The sequence below is a fragment of the Eschrichtius robustus genome, chromosome 3, assembly GCF_028021215.1.
Source record: "Eschrichtius robustus isolate mEscRob2 chromosome 3, mEscRob2.pri, whole genome shotgun sequence".
NCBI classification, from domain to species: domain Eukaryota; kingdom Metazoa; phylum Chordata; class Mammalia; order Artiodactyla; family Eschrichtiidae; genus Eschrichtius; species Eschrichtius robustus.
In genome coordinates, this window is record NC_090826.1 from 125,153,615 (window position 1) to 125,170,440 (window position 16,826).

A 16,826-nucleotide genomic window follows, 5' to 3' on the forward strand; every position below is an offset into this window, starting at 1 on the left:
AATGGTATAGTAGAAAGAGCAATGGGAAGAGAGGCAAGGAGGTCTATATTTCAGTCTGGGCTCAATTACTGTCCAGCTCAGTTATTTCAGTGGAAGTGATTCTGTATATTTTCTATTTTTCTCATTTGTAAATCAGGGAGGTTTATTCATTCCTTTTGATGGTCCCTTTCAGTTTTGCCTTTTCTAAAATGTTGTATAAATGAAATCATACAGATGTACCCTTTGAGTCTGGTTTCTTTCCCTTAGCATGGTATGTTTGTGTGTATTATAGCTCAGTTTTATCTCTTTCCTCCTTCCTACAAAATGTTGAAGAAGTATCAAATGTGTTGCAGTAGTAAATAGATGTTATAGATTATTGCTTTTGTGTTTGAGAGGTGGGAAACATAAAGAAAGGTAGCATATGATCTGGGGACTGAAAGGAGTTGAAAAACCTGAAACCTCTGCAAATCTGGGAAGTATGAACTATTTGTCAAGAGAGGAAACCTTTGCATATTTCATCCTTGGCTGCTGACTGTGAAGAAAGAAACAGAACTTCCTGGGAGATGAGGATTTGCCAATTCTTAAACTCCATGTAAATTTCACCTATCTCTCAGCTGGGCCTTCACTGTAACTGGTGTCCTTGGATTCACTTCTATTGATTCTCTGTCACATTCCTCATTACATATTTCCAAATCTTTTCTCTTGGCCAGAACTTTCCTATCTTATTTCTGTCTTGCTGTTTTGTTTTCTGAAAATGACTACCTTTTGATTACTTAGAAAGTTGTAGCTATCTGATTTAGCCCCACCACCTTCCTCCTCATCACTTTACATTTTTTCTGTTTTCACCACCTCCTCCTTTTCTTTTGCATCTAAGAAAGAAATATCAGGAATTCCCTGGCTTTACAGTGGTTAGGACCCCACGCTTCCACTGCCGGGGGCCCAGGTTCAATCCCTGGTTGAGGAACTAAGATCCCACAAGCCACATGGTGCGGCCGAAAAAAAAAAAGAAAGAAAGAAATATCCTTCTTCTCCATTATTATAATCCTCTACATTTCACTCTTAATTCTGTCTCTTCTCATATCCTTCAGGTTCCTGCCCCTTTTTGTTCTTAACATCTTCAGTGTATCTCTTCCTATAGAATCTTTCCTCTCAATTTTTCAGTAGACTCAGGTTTCATCAGCCTATAAACCTTTCCTTCCACCCTGTCTACCCCTTTGAACTACCATCCTCTCTTGCTCCCACCACTGCCAGACTTACTGGAATAAATGAGCCCCACTTACCACCTTGACTTCATTACCACCTGCTTTTTTCTTTGCTTCTTGCTCTCTGGATGTGTCCCCAAAACTTTTTGCAACTCTTTGGTCATTGTTGATGTTTTTCTTTTATTGTTTTAATATAAAAGCAGTAATTGTAAAAACCTGTATGTAAACATGTATGTATGGTTTAAGCACTCATGTGTCTACCAGTCTGGCCACAAAACAGTTACCATGTCCCAGAAGGCCACTGTAGGTCCACTCTGATCATATGCTTCTACCACAGAGGTAACCATCATCCTGAATTTAGTGTTAATGATCACATTGCTTTTCTTTCCATTTTTTTCATCTATGTATTTATTATCCTCAAATAATATATTACTTAGATTTACCTGTTTCCATTTTGTAAGTTGAATCATACTATATATATTCCATGACTGGTTTCTTTTGTTCAACATTATGTTTTGGGGATTCATCCAAGTTGGTACATATATCTGTAATTCATTTTCATTGGATATATAATCCCATTATATGAATGTATCACAATTTTTCTATCCATTCTATTACTGATGGACATTTTCATTGTTTTTAGGCTTTTGCTATTATAAACATTACTGCTGTAAATAATTTTGTACTTATCTCTTGATGCATATGTGTAAAAAAGTCTCTAGAGTATTTACTTAATAGTGTAATTGCCGAACTTTTTCCAGTGTTACTCAGTACTGCCAGCCACAATCAATTTTCCAAAGCGTTAGTACTGATTTATACTGGTACCAACAACAGATGAGAATTTCACAGTCTTGCCAAAACTTGCTATTAACCAACTTTGTAGTTTTAGCCAATCTAGTGGGTGTAAAATGCTATCTCATTGGGATTCTATTGTATTTCCCTAGTTTCCAAGGATTTGATTATCCTTTCTTGCGATTGTGGGCCATTTATGTTTCTTCTTTCATGAAATTCTTATTCATTTATTTTTCCTGTTTTATTTTTCTATTCGGTTTTTTTTAAATTGATTCATAGGAGTTCTTTGTGTGTTCTGGATACTACTCCTTTGTTGTTTGTATGTATTGCAAATATTTTCTCTTTTTCATTAATTTTACATAGTCCTTTAATGAACAAAGCTTGTAATTTTTTTTTTTTTGCTGCCCCGTGCAGCATGTGGGATCCTAGTTCCCCGACCAGGGATCGAACCCATGCCCCCTGCATTGGAAGCGCAGAGTGCTAACCACTGGACCGCCAGGGAAGTCCCCCGCTTGTAATTTTTAAAGTAGTTAAGTTTATGTCTTTTCAAGTTTGGGGTCATGATAAAGAAATCCTTCCCTTTAACAAGGTTATAATGATATTCTCTTACATTGTCTTCTAAAAATGTAATAGTTTTGCACTTCACACTTAGGTCTTTAATCCTCCTGAAATGTTCTTTTTCTTTTATTTTTTATTTATTTATTTTTTTTGGTAGGGTGTGAATTGATCTACAATAATTTCATTTTTTCCCCCAAATTGATGCCTAGTTATCCATTTATTGAAAACTGCATCCTTTCCTCACTGAGTTGCAGTACCACCTCTGTCACGTTTCAAGTGTCCAAAGATATGTGTGGCTTTGTTTCCAGACTCTCTTTTCTGGTCTGTTTGTTTATCCCTGCACTAATATCACACTGTCCTAATTATTATAGCCTTGTGATGAGTCTTGATATCTTGATAGTGCAAGTCCCTCTACTTTTTGTTTTAAAGAACATGTTGGCTCTTTGCCTTTCTATTTAAATTTTAGATTCAGCCTGTCAGTTATACACACGCCGCCCTGAGAAAGAGAATGAAAGAAAAGAAGAAAGAAAATAACTTGTTGAGATTTTGATATGAAATTGCTTTGAATCCGTAGATGAATCTGGGAAGAACTGATTTCTTTACAATTTTGTCTTTCAATAAGTGAGCCTTTATTTGTCTCTTCTTTATTATTTTAAAATAAAGTTTTATAATTTTCTGCTTATAGGACTTGCTGTAGTTTGAGAGATTTATTCCCAGGACTTTATATTTTCGAAGTGCTATAGATAAATTGTTTACATTTTTTTTCATTTGGTGTATAACAAAGGCAATTTTTAAATAGATTTTGTGTGTGGCAACCTTATTAAACTGTCTTATTCTGATAATTGTTATATTCCTTAGGATATTCTATATTCATAATCAAATTATCTAAGAAGAAAGTTCTATTTCTTTTTCCCAACTTACCTGTTTTCTTGCCTTATTTTGCTGGCTAAGCCTTCCAATAGCTAACACCCTTATCTTGTTCTTAATCTTAAAGGGAGTGCATTTAATGTTACTCTTTGTCAAGTTAGAGAAGCTTCTTTCTATTCCTACACCTAGAATTTTTATCATAAGTGGATATTGAATTTTATCTAAGCATTTTTCTACATCCTTTGAGATGATTGTATGATTTTCCCCCTTCAATGAATGTAGGTAATCATATTATGTGAGTTTCTTTTAGCCCCAAACCAATCTTGCATTCTTGGAATAAATGCATCTTAGTCACAATATTTTATCTTACTAGATTATTTTCGTTATTATTATTTAGGATATTTCCATATATTTAATGAGTAAAGCTGGCTTGTTTTTTGCTTTTTCTTTTTTCTTTTTCATACTTGTCTTTGTCAGGTTTTGGTATCAAGGTTATGCTGGCCTCATAAAATGTTAGGAAGTGTTTCCTTTTTTTAACTCCATTCTGGAAAAGGTGTATAGGATTGGAATTAATTTTTCCTTGAATTTTTGGAAGCAAGCAGAGTAAAATTGTCTAGGCTTTTCATTTTCTTTTTGGGGCGATTTTTATCTACTAATTCAGTTTCTTCAAATGCTGTGGGACTCTTTGGCTTTTTTTTTTTTTTTTCCTTCTTGAGTCAATCTTGATAAGTTATGGTTTCTAGAGAGTTATCTGTTTCTAAGTTTTAATTTTATTGGTTCACAATATCTTCTTTTTGGTTTCTGTGACATTTTTTGATTGTGCCCTTTCTGTTATCCTTAAATTATTTGCTCCTTCTCTTTTATTTTATTTTAACTTAGCAGATGTTTGTAAGTTATATGATTCTTTTGAAAGAACCGAGGTGATGTTTCTGTTATGTGTTTTTCCCCGTATTTCATTAATTTTTAGTCTTACCTTTATTGATGCCTTTCTTCTGTTCTCTTTAGATTAATTTCTTTCTTCTTTCTCAGTACTTAATCCTTATCTTTTCTGTACCATTTGATCATAGTACTAAACTACCCTGTCCTTGCAGCTCTCTCTTCTCTGGCTCCTGAGGCACACTGTCTTGAGGGGGTTGTTTCCTACTTTTCTAACTGCTTCCTCTGACTCTTTGTCTTTACATCTCCTAATGTAGGTGCCCTCTTATCTTCAACCTTCTTTTCTCTATAGGTGGTCTCCAGCCTACCATGATTCGAACTTAGGATTTTTCAACTTTATGATGGTGCAAAAACCATATGCACTCAGTAGAAACCATACTTCGAATCTTGAATTTTGATCTTTTCCTGGGCTAGATGCTGGGCGGCAGCAGCAGCCACAGCTCCCAGTCAGCCACATGATCAGGAGGGGAAACAACCAATAATATACTTAGAACCATTCTGCACCTATGCAGCCATTGGTTTTCACTTTCAGTACATTATTCAGTAAGTTACATGAGATAGTCAACATTAAGTGTTCTGAGCACATTTAAGGTGGGTCAGGCTAAGCTATGATGTTCTGTAGATTAGGTGTGTTAAATGCATTTTTGACTCACGATATTTTCAATTTAGAAAGGGTTTATCAGAATGTAACCCCATCGTTAGTTAAGATCTATACATATATCCATTCTTAATTAATAGCCATTTTTACTCTCCTAATATCAACTACCACTTCTCTGTGAGTGAATTTAGGTAGAATCAGGGACCCATTCCTTGTCTTAGCTCTTCCACTAACCAGCTATGACATCTTGAGCAATTGATTTAATATCCCTTAATCTCTGTTTCTTCACCAAGGAGGTGTTGTATACAAGATCTCTGAAGTTTACCTCAGTAATACTGTTCTAGTGACAACCTTATAAACTCTTCAGCTCTGGCCTCTGTCATTTCTAAATTCCTCTGGATCAGCTTTCTTAGATGTTTTATTAGGGTTTCTCAAACTCTATACTATATCTTATGTTAAACTTCTTATGTAATTCACCCTCTCCCCCAACCTTTTAATTTCCCTGGTTGCTCCTTTGGATGTTGCTGTTTTCTCAGGCACGCATTTGGTTTTGGCTCCCAGCATCCCTGTCTCTCCATACTGTCTTCATATTCAAGTCTGATTAGGGTGCATGTGTGTGTGTAGCTGTTCCCCTCTCCTTCTTTAGTCCAGATTATGTCGTTATGTTCTACAAGAATGATTTCTATATAATGTCTACTTTCTTCTACCTCTCACCTCCCAATGGAACCTCAGCACCTTCATTTAAAAAAAAATACCTGCCTTAGACCTCTGCTTATCTGAGTTGTTGTCTAAGTATTTTTTTCACCAAACCATGCTTTGGATACCATACCTTTATGCCACCCCTCCCCACCCGCAAGAGGCTGAGCCAGGGCACATTACCTGTAGGATACTGGAGTAGGCTTTGTAGCAGGGATACCAGAAATCAGTCAGTCTTGCATTATATAGTTCTTTGTGATTTACAAGAAGCTTGTTATCATTTTTATGAGAACTTGAAAATGGAACCAGTGTGTGGAATTTTTATGGTCTCCATGAGAGTGAAATATTTGGTTCTGGAAGGCATCTTCATTTGGTGATATGTTAATCTCTAAGTGCTTGTCTCTGTTTTTCAAAATCTTATCTTCTTTTAGCGTTGTTGATTTATTTAATATATCTTGAGCATGTTTCTCTGATGGTGCACAATCTTAAAATCTTGATGTTTAAGTAATGATTTCCTGAATCAAGATAGAGACAGCAGCTAATGACAAAATGTGCAACTTTAAAATAGTGAAACTTCTCTATGTGGCTTATGGAAGTGACCCTAGTTACCTTAAATTTTATTTCATACTAGTTTCTCACTACTTGAACAAGCATGTACTCTTTTAATTTCATTAGCTGTATATGTCTAAGTAGTTCTATATTTCCTATCTATGAGAAATTTTAGGAAAAACCATAAGAGAACAATCACTATGGGATTTTTCAAGGAGGTGAAATATATGTACACTTTTTTAGTAATTATCTCAAAGAAACCTTAAATAGCTCTTGTGAGTCATGTGATCTACCTAATTATTCTATTAAAGTGATACATTTGCTAGCAGTTAGCTAGGATATATAATGGCAGAAGTTAGCACCCTTTTAGAAATACTGCCTGAGGTTTCTAACTTGCACTGGTTTAACTGGTCTGCTCTATGTGCACACACACAAGGGTGAGGATGAGAAGACGAGGTGTTCCAGTGGCAGGAAATGGAAGCGCAGTACCATATTCACATGACTCAGTGATTCTTGCAGGTTCCCATAGTCTGTTATATTTTATTCAGTACAAAGTATTCTGGTTATTTCTAAGGAAGAGCTGGATAGAGTCATTTAAAAACAATGTATTATATCACTTAGAAAATATTTCTGGGTATTAGGGTGGTATGTCTTTCCATAGATTAGTCCTATTCTAACATTAGATTGCAGCATACGTGGTTAAAGGCACTGGCATAACATTTAGAAAATTATAACGATAGCACAGCTCTTGCTAATTAGATGTATGCCGCAATCTATACTTTGGGATTGAAGAAATTAGTAAAACCATTTTGTTTATCTTTTACTGTCAGATTGTCATTTATTAAGGCATTTTAAGTTAAGTGTAAATTCATCTTGGTCTTGGCAAAGTCACCTGTGAATTTCTTCTGTCCAAGCCAAGTACTGAGAAGGGAGAGACTAGAAGAGAGCCTTGGTACCCCCTTAGAACTCTGTCTCTACCAGTCTTCACGACAGTATAATGATGATAATCTCTTCTTCAGGCCACCTTAGGTTTCATGCTAGTTCTGACCCCACTTGCTCCAATCACTGCTTTCCCTTCTGAATTAACACAATCTTATGATTGTAATTCATTATTTATAGTTTTGTTTCTGTTTCTTAAGCTTTATCTGTGTTCATGTACTTGTCCTACAGTACTACCTTTTGAAGAAAAATCATTTTACTCTATTTCCTTGTTCTTTTGAATCTCTTCTCCTCCTTGGAGGTACTTAGAAAAATGCTTATACAAAATAGGTGCTTGATAAATGCACCTGTTTAAGAAAAGTCTGGTGCTTATTTCAGTTTTTGTGTTTTTAATAGTTATATTATTTTGCTTGCTTTCTAGGCACACAAACCAATGGTCTGGACTTTCAGAAGCAGCCTGTGCCTGTTGGAGGAGCAATCTCAACAGCCCAGGCCCAGGCTTTCCTTGGACATCTCCATCAGGTAGAATGTTCTGCTCAACCATATGTGAGAGTAAAAAATGGAGGCATGGAATGCTAGGGCCTGGGGAATTGATTTCAGAATGTGAGACTGTTTAAGTTGATTAAAACCTGGTGCTATCAGCATCTAATCATGTCATTCTGAATGGTTAGTATGGAATCCTATAGCTTAGTTGACTGTATAGCTATTGACCCCACAGCTGTGTGAACAAAAGAGTTCCCTGTTACAAGCAGAATATATTTATAACAACTGGGTTACTGTTTTTGTGAGTGTGGTCTGTGGTGGCTGACTGAAGGTAGTAAATGACAAAGTCATCCATGCAGCCCCCATTGCCTGAGGCCTGCTGTGTAAGGCTCTGAGCTCACAGCTCATAGCCCTTCTTTACAACAGTTTCAAACCATTTTGATTTGGGCTACTCAGAGCCTTTGCTTGACTGTGAACCCCCTGGTTTGGGGTTCAACTTTATTACCCTTATGTTACATGAATTACTCCTAAGTCTAAAACAGGCTGTGGATTCTATTCATCCACATTTTCTCTTTAAGGTATAGGGAAGGGGAATATAAAAACAAACATTGACGCCCCAAGAGTTTTGGGATGTGAGAACTGGTTGAAAATGGAAAGTAAATAAAACAATGAAAACATTTGGGAGACAGATTATCAGAGTGTCTCAACCCCTTGATTTATGTTAACATAAATCAAGATTTATTTATGATAAATTTATTTATGACTTATTAGAGCAATACTTTGCGTAACTTGGTGATCTTTACCTCAGATAAACCCTAGAACCAATTTAGTGTTCAAATTGTGTTGGTCAGCAGTGTTGGTGGTAGTGACTTTAGTGATGGTAGTGCCTGATGGTATTAGTGGTGGAGGTTCAATGAAAAGCACATATGGACATAAAATAATAGATATTCAATAATTATTTGTTGAACAAATGAATGAATGAATGGTAAAATATATGGGAATACAGACGAAGAAATGATTAACTCATCCTGTATAGTCTAAGACATTTATCGTAGAGAGGGTGATTTTTGAGCCAAGTTTTAAAGGTTGTTGGGAGCTAACTAAATGGAGTTGTAAAGGGATGCTCTCACTTTTTATTTTCAACTTTCTATTTTGAAAACTTTCAAATCTACAGAAAAGTTATAACCGTAGAACAATTTTCAACCAAAAGCTCTTCATCTGGCATCACTAAAATTGTTACTTTATTACCATATATGCTTAATCTGTGTTTGTGTTTCTGTTTGTACACATAGATTTTGTGTGTATATATATATATGTCAACTTGTCCCATTATTGTGATACTGAATTTGACCATTTGATTAAGGTAGAGTCTCAGATTTGCCTACTGTAAAGGTAACTTTCTTCCTCATAATTAGTAAATAATGAGGAGATACTTTAAGACTTGTAAATATCTTGTTCCTCAACAAACTTTTACCCAGAAACATCATGATTTAAATAAAATCACAAAGAAACTTTATCTCCTTTAAATCTTTGTACCTGAAACTCTTTCCTCTGGCTCTTTGACTGACTTCTTAGCCTTTGGTCTTAAACATACTATCTTTTCATATAGTTCTCCCTTGGTTACACTATGTCTAAAATGTGTTCTCCAGAAATCTCTGGATTTTGTTCTGTTTTAGCTGCTTTTCTTCTCTTTTCTCTCTCTTTTTTGTTTTTTTTGGGGGGAGGGTTCTTATTTCAACTCACAGGACTTTCAGTTTAAATAAAGGAAACAGCACTCAGTTAATTTTAGTTATCTCTGAACTCTATACTGATCTCCATACCAACACTTATATTTAAGTTCAGGGAATCTTGATGCTATGTGGTAAATCCAAAATGGAACTCTTATCTTCACGTTAATGACACTACCATTTTCCGAGTCTTCCAAATTTGAACCTGGAATAATACATGACTTTTTTTTTCTTCACCTATATCCAGTCAGTTGCCACGATCCTATGTAGCACCTTGAAATACTTTTCATGTTTCCTACTTCTAATTCCCACTGCTGCCATTCTAGAGTTGATTTCCATTTATTCTATCCTAGTTTATATAACAATCCAGTTATCTTGTACAGTGTTGCTCAATTTGAATTTGTCTGATGTTTCATCACAATTAGATCAGGTTATATACTTTGGGAAGGAATACACTATAAATAACGCTTGGTTCTAACTCAGTAAAACATACATTTGTAGAGGCTTGTTGATGACAACCTCTAATGATGGATGCCAACAGTATTAGACTAGAACTTCCCCGATTTCTTTACTTAATAGGTCCAGCTCGCTGGAACAAGTTTACAGGCTGCTGCTCAGTCTTTAAATGTACAGGTAAGCTGGGACATGGGATTATGGATCAATTTTTTTATTCATTTTTACCATATTTTTCTGTAATGAGTATGCAATAATTTTATAATGAAAATACTTAGAATTATTACCTTTTTTCTTACTGAATCTCATAAAGATTTAAATAATGATAATCGTTGCCATTAATGAAAAGCCATTTTATATTATGCCACTGTGAATGTCCAAAGGTGAACAAGAAAAGTCTACTTTCAAAGTTTTATGTGTAAGTTCGGTAAAAATGTTTCTCAGTTGTACAGCCATAACACATGCCTAAACACAAAGCCAAAGAATACCTTAAATGTCCTTTTGTTTCCAAATTTCTTTTTATTTATTATTTTTCATATCTTAGGAAAACACTATAGTATAGGAAAGAGCACTGGAATGAAAGACAGAGGTCCTAGGTTTGAATTCTCATTCTGCCGCTAACTAGCTGTTTGAACTTTGGCAAGTCACTTAACCTCCTGGGGCGCATTTTTTTCTTATACAGTTGGCCCTCCCTATCCCAAGGTTCCACATCTGCTGGTACAGAGCGCTGGCTGACTGTGAGGGACTTGAGCATCCACAGATTTTGGTGTCCATGGGGGGTCCTGGGACTAATCCTCTGTGGATACCAAGGGGCAACTGCATGTATTTAAGTGGGGAAGTTTAGAAGATCGCCAGGGGTCCTCTCTGCTCTAAAATGTTGTGAGTTTGAGGATTGCAATTAAACATATTTATAAACATTAATGAGCTTCATACAGTCAAAATTTTGAAGACAACACTTAAATCTGGGTGCTTTGTTTCTATGAACCATATGGTAAAACGTGCAAAGTTCAAGTATTATGCATGACTCCATGATATTTCAATCAACCTGCTACTTCCTTTCATTATAGTGTTTAGGTAACTAACAGTCAAGAGGAAAAAACAGTATTCTGGAAGGTTGATTTCAGTGTTGCTAATGACTAAAGACCTTGGGTTGAGCATTCCATGAAACCGAGTAGAGTATGGACCTAGTAACACATGGAGACAAGAAGAGAAAAGAAAAGGAGATAATGTGACCTTCCTTTCTGAGAGAGAGGAGGCGGAAAATTGCCTTGGTTGCCATGGTAAACTTTCATCCCTTAGAGAGATGTTGGCAAACAGGCTGTATCTCCAGTACGGAATGTTTACAGTCTTGCACTGTAATTATCTCTCAGTGACTGGCAGAATTAATCAGAGCCTTTATGTTAATTAGCCTTGCTGCAGTCCCCAAAACAGGTGGTGGGAAATATGCAAATCTTTGCAGAATTTTCATTCTCTGCATAACCAGTTTTAATTACCATAAAATTTTCTCTCAGTGCCCCTTTCCAGGAGTATGTTCTCTTTCCCTCTTGACTGCAGCATTTTCCCTCTAAGTTAGTGTGTTACTTGATGGGGGATGCTAAATTTATAGTTTTTCAAAATATTAGACGAGAAGTTCTGTGGGTCAAGTAATCAATTTATAAGATGGTATATAAGGAAGTTTTAGACTGACCACCAAAGACATGTCAAAATATTGGAATGGAGGGTCTGTCTAATGTAAACATAGGCTGAAATTGTATTCTTCACTTACTCTTTATTTCCAGAGTTGAGGATTTGGGTTTGTGAAAAATTCTGTTGACTTGTGGAGGACCAAATTATTTTTTCTTCTTAAAAATTATAATTGCACCTTTGCTGATACTGGAACAAAAAGTCTGAAAACTTAATACGTAAAATTAGGAAAATACAAAGGTTTAGAAGAAAGGAAAAGAGTGAAATCAGAAAACTCATGATTAGATAAGTCTGTATTGTAAATAATTCTTAAAACATGGAATTGTGAGTACATTTTTTTAAAATCAACTATTTTAAATCTTTTATTCCCGCCCCCCCCCAAACCTCAGTCTAAATCTAGTGAAGAATCGGGGGATTCACAGCAGCCAAGCCAGCCTTCCCAGCAGCCTTCAGTGCAGGCAGCCATTCCCCAGACCCAGCTCATGCTGGCTGGAGGACAGATAACTGGGGTAAGTTTTCAATGAGAGATTTGTAACGAACTTTCTCTGTGTCAGAACTGCCACTGGGGGACTTCCCTGGCGGTCCAGTGGTTGAGACTTTGCCTTCCAGTGCAGGGGGTGTGGATTTGATCCCTGGTCAGGGAGCTAAGGTCCCACATGCCTCACTGCCAAAAATCCAAAACATAAAACAGAAGCAATATTGTAACAAATTCAATAAAGACTTTAAAAAAATGGTCCACATCCAAAAAAATCTTTAAAAAAAAAACAAACACTGCCATTGGCCAATATCTGATTAGAACTGTTGGCTGTAGCAGACAGTAACACGGCTGTGCCTGGCACTATTATGTCTTTAAAGGAACTTCCTGCACCGTGAGCAGCTCTGAGAAAGGAACTATCTTTGTCACGAGTTTTCAGGGTATTTTTTCTTACTATTGCAGATATGCTCTGGGTAAACTAAGGACTTTTTAAAATTCACATTTCAACCTTTGCTTCATCATGCAGTGGCGTCACGATCCCGTGGTTGAGACAGTTACAGTGATGAAATTGTAGTTGTCAGTTTGGAGTTATAACATCACTGCAGAGTAATGGATTAGTACCTACAAAAGAAAAACATTTTAAGTTACCGTATAGCGTTCTAAAATGAAACCTCTGATCTCGTATCCTGGCTCTGTAGTTTACTGTATTGGCTAATTACTTCATCTCTCTGGGCCTCAGTTTTCCTTCACTTAAATGAAGATGTTAATAATACTTGTCTAACAATATTGTTTTAAAGATTAAGAGTAATAACATACATAAAACTCATAGAACAGTGCTTGGCATATAGTAGCATTCAATAAATGTCATCTGTTTTTATCGGTAGTAAATTGGCCTGTGCAAATATATTAAGCTTTTAACTTTTCAGCTGTCTTCGCTCTGAGACATCATTAAAAATATTTTTCCAATGTTGAAAATTTGTCTATTAAGTTATCTTTTTGGGGGGTGGGTCGAGAGGAGTGGTAAGGAAGTTATTTGTTATTCAATTCACATCGTGTCAACCCACAAAATTTTTTATTTCCTTCATTTCAGTTAAGTTTGTTTTGGCAGTGGTGGAAGGCTCTTTTAAGAACTGTTGCAAACTTGTTTACAAAATCCCATCAGTAGAGATTAATATATGTTTACATATTATGTAAAATATTTATAAACATGTATCTCGAAGCGTATTGGGTTTTTGAATGATTTGATTTTGATTCTTATATCTCTAATGCACAAACTGTATCGGACCCTTTTTGAAAGAGGATTGTGCCATTAAGTGACTGTACATGTGCTTCAGAATATTCCTTCTTGGTTTGATCAGAACATGTCACCAAAAAGAAGGTAGAACATACTTATCACTTTAAGTGTGTTTGAAATAAGTTGCATTATGAAAGCAAGTTTAAATCTTCAAATACATTTCCTGTTTTCTTTAGGTTTTGTTTTGAGTGACTAGTGTTTACAATAGTTGGAGACACTTGGGATTCCAGGTTCAGAGTGGCTGGAGCTTCTATTAAACTTACTTGGGCATTAGGACTCATTTGCATGTAAAGAGAGCGGCTGTCACCACCTGTTTCACAGAGATAATGTGTTGGAAAGAGGATGTAAAGTTGCAGAGACCCAATGCTTTCAATAACAGAAAAGGCTGTTGGGGAGGAGGCTGTAGGGACTTGGAAAAGAAACAAATGGACCTCATATTCTTCAGTCATATCTTAGGACATAATGAAAATGATGGAATATGGCAGGGATTCATGCTAATGGGAAGCAGCTGGGCCTTATCAGTTCTTTCCTGGTCAGATCCAGCATCCTTGTTCCTCATTCATCTGACTAATCACTTGCTGTTCTGTTGGGTGTAAATTTCTTTTCATATCCTGTCAGCATTGATTCTTTTTTTTCTTGCTTACTAGTTAATTACTTTTTTGCCTGAACCCTAGGGCCTTGGACAAGCTTGAATGATTAAGTCCAGAGTGAGGACCACCATTTTAATTTAAATGGTCTGATGGTACTGGTAGCTTGATGGCTGATGAACATTTTTAGCCTCATGCTAGCCATGTGAAGTTGGGTAGCTAAGGTTTAATACCACGTGAGTTGCTTACTTCAAAGCAGTGGCCTTGCATTAGAGGCCAGTCTCCTTCAACCCTTTCCGACTGTTTGTCCTGATTTTGTTTAGCTGACTTTGACGCCAGCCCAGCAACAGTTATTACTACAGCAGGCACAGGCACAGGCACAGCTGCTGGCTGCTGCAGTGCAACAGCATTCCGCCAGCCAACAGCACAGTGCTGCTGGGGCCACCATCTCAGCCTCCGCCGCCACGCCCATGACTCAGATCCCCCTGTCTCAGCCCATCCAGATCGCACAGGTGAGTGAGTAACTCTCATAGCTGAGGCAGGAAGGGAGGAATAAAATGGCAGGTTTTCTTTGGTATTAAGCTTACTTTCTGATTGTTAGTGTGAGGTAAGTGGTGTAGCCTTCTTACCACTGAACTAGAAATAATACATTTGTTTGCTTATTTGAGTTGATATTATAAACACATAACTGATTATTTGAATAACTGACTGTTTATATTAAGTGACAATTCTTGAATAATTGGCTGGCATATTTCTGAAGCAGGGGATTACTGTATTTATTTTAATTAGCTAATTACAGCAGGCATGGGTTCTTTCATGTGCTCTGCAGTGAATGCTGCCACCCATGTGTGAGAGAAACTGCACATTGTCTTTCTGCTAGAGTGATTAGCTCTGTGCAGAATTGCATTAGAGTGTTGTTTGGCTTTAATTTTCGCATTTTAGGGCAAAGTATCCAGAGATAATAAAAATTTATTTAAGAGGCATAGACAGTTCTACCAAGGAGGAAAAAAGGTAAATTAAATCCTTTATCTCAAGGAGAGGAAAAAAGTATAAGTAGACATATCAGTGAAATGTATGAAGAGTCATTATGAGTCTAGTGCCGATAATTATCTTTATCCCCCCAGAGAAGGCTCAGAAATAGACTTAAATTGTAGCTAGAGTTTGACTAAACATTAAAAAAGAACCAATTAACTAAAAGTGTACAGAATAGTTGTCAGGCTAATCTTTATGACTATTATATACAGTCTTTATCAAGATCATGTTTTTATTTTGGCCACTTTTTTCATCACCAAATAAATGTTTTTAGTGCCTAAGCTGTGAGACTCTATGTTGACATTATTCTAATTGGGTAATATACATGAAAGCATGTTGAAAATTATAAAATACTAGGCCGATATAAGCAAGTTTAATATGTTGTAGATCAGATTTTTATATGAATAGCTATTTTTTTTTAATTTTTACACTGATTTCTCAGTTGAGTTAGATAGGCTGGTGCCACATTTCATGAATCATTATAAATCTTTTAATTTATCGATGCAAGTTCAGATGTAGCACTCTCAGTTTTTGCTTAACAAGAGAAAACTCTAATCAAACACTTAAAAACTCAACATATTCTTTTCTCACTTGAGAGAAAAACCCATATTGGTCTCTACATGTTAAAAACACAACCATAAGCATTTGTTCTGAGGGAATTTTAAATAACTATTGAAAATTAGATATAGCATAAGTCACGACACAATATATGCCCACAGAAATAACAAGTCCTTGTAGCAGCTCCAGGTTTCTTCACATGCTTTGTGAATGCACCCAGAGCACATCCTTGTTGGGAGTTTATAAGAATGTCAAATATTGACTCTTAATCTTTATTTGGATGGCAGAATTCATCATCTGGGAACCTTAAGATTAAGCAAGCTTTTATTTCAGAGTCTCCAATCCATGTTTTAATCCTAATTTTTTAGGATCTGCAACAACTGCAACAACTTCAGCAGCAGAATCTCAACCTGCAGCAGTTTGTGTTGGTACATCCAACCACCAACCTGCAACCAGCGCAGTTTATCATCTCACAGACGCCCCAGGGCCAGCAGGGTGAGCGCCTCCTTAGAGCTTATTAGTGGTACGGTACACCAAGGCTGTCCACTTGGGTGACATACGTGCTGACTACTGTCATTTTGGCCCAGAAGCTGTCCATTAGAACAGTGTTTTTATTAAATTTTATTTAACTTTAAGCTCAGTATTAATGTTGAGAAAAATTTTTTTTTGTCATGCATACCTAATTATTGAAGGTCATCCTTCACTGCCTTTCATCTGTTTAATCAGTAAGGAGAACCATGAGTTTGGCCAAAATTCTAAATTAAATTCTTCAACATGCTGAACATACATTGGATAAATTGCTTCTATGTTTTGATAGTTTTTCATGGGAATGTGTTCAAAGAATGGGCTGAGCATTGTAAGTATACGCTTCTAACAATCATTTGTTTTCTTTTAAAGTTTAAGAAGGCGAGAGTGTCACGTTAGAAATTGTGCAAATTTTGTGAATTATAAAAAACATCTTCAAAGCCTTTTAGTGCTGAATATTGTTGTGTTACTGCTGTATAAAGTTCAATCATGTTTGTAATGGAATCAGTATAGACAGTATCAGAGTATCAAGGCTTCAAGGAACATTAGTGCATCTCTATTGATTCCTCATTATTTCTGTTTTTTAGCCTTTTTTCTTCTTGATCATTCATTCCAAAATCTTTTGTTGTATAAATAACCTATGCCACTTTTAATGGATAGGATAGCCTGCCCCTTTAATGAACTAGATAGTTCTCTGTCCCAGCATATACTAGCTGTTTCTAATGGCTTCTGGGTTAAGAAGTTGAGCTTTTTTTTTTTTTTTTGGAGTTTCAAGCTGCTTCCATTTAGAATACTTCCTCACTTTCATCCATTCCTTGGTAAAATAAAGAATTGGCCAATCAGAGAGGTTATTCAGGTTACGCTAAAGACATCTACCAGTTTTAGTTTGTTCC

General features: G+C 36.2%; 1 protein-coding gene across 2 annotated transcripts in view; it reads left to right on the forward strand.

The window, feature by feature from the left end:
• Positions 1–16,826, forward strand: part of POU2F1 (POU class 2 homeobox 1) — a 178,311-nt gene that overhangs the window by 118,838 nt on the left and 42,647 nt on the right. For both annotated transcript variants that reach the window (XM_068541191.1, XM_068541192.1), the window contains exons 3-7: positions 7,538–7,638; positions 9,906–9,959; positions 11,852–11,971; positions 14,142–14,330; positions 15,777–15,903. In XM_068541191.1, coding sequence (XP_068397292.1) covers positions 7,538–7,638; positions 9,906–9,959; positions 11,852–11,971; positions 14,142–14,330; positions 15,777–15,903 — 591 coding nt within the window. The remainder of the gene's footprint in view (positions 1–7,537; positions 7,639–9,905; positions 9,960–11,851; positions 11,972–14,141; positions 14,331–15,776; positions 15,904–16,826) is intronic.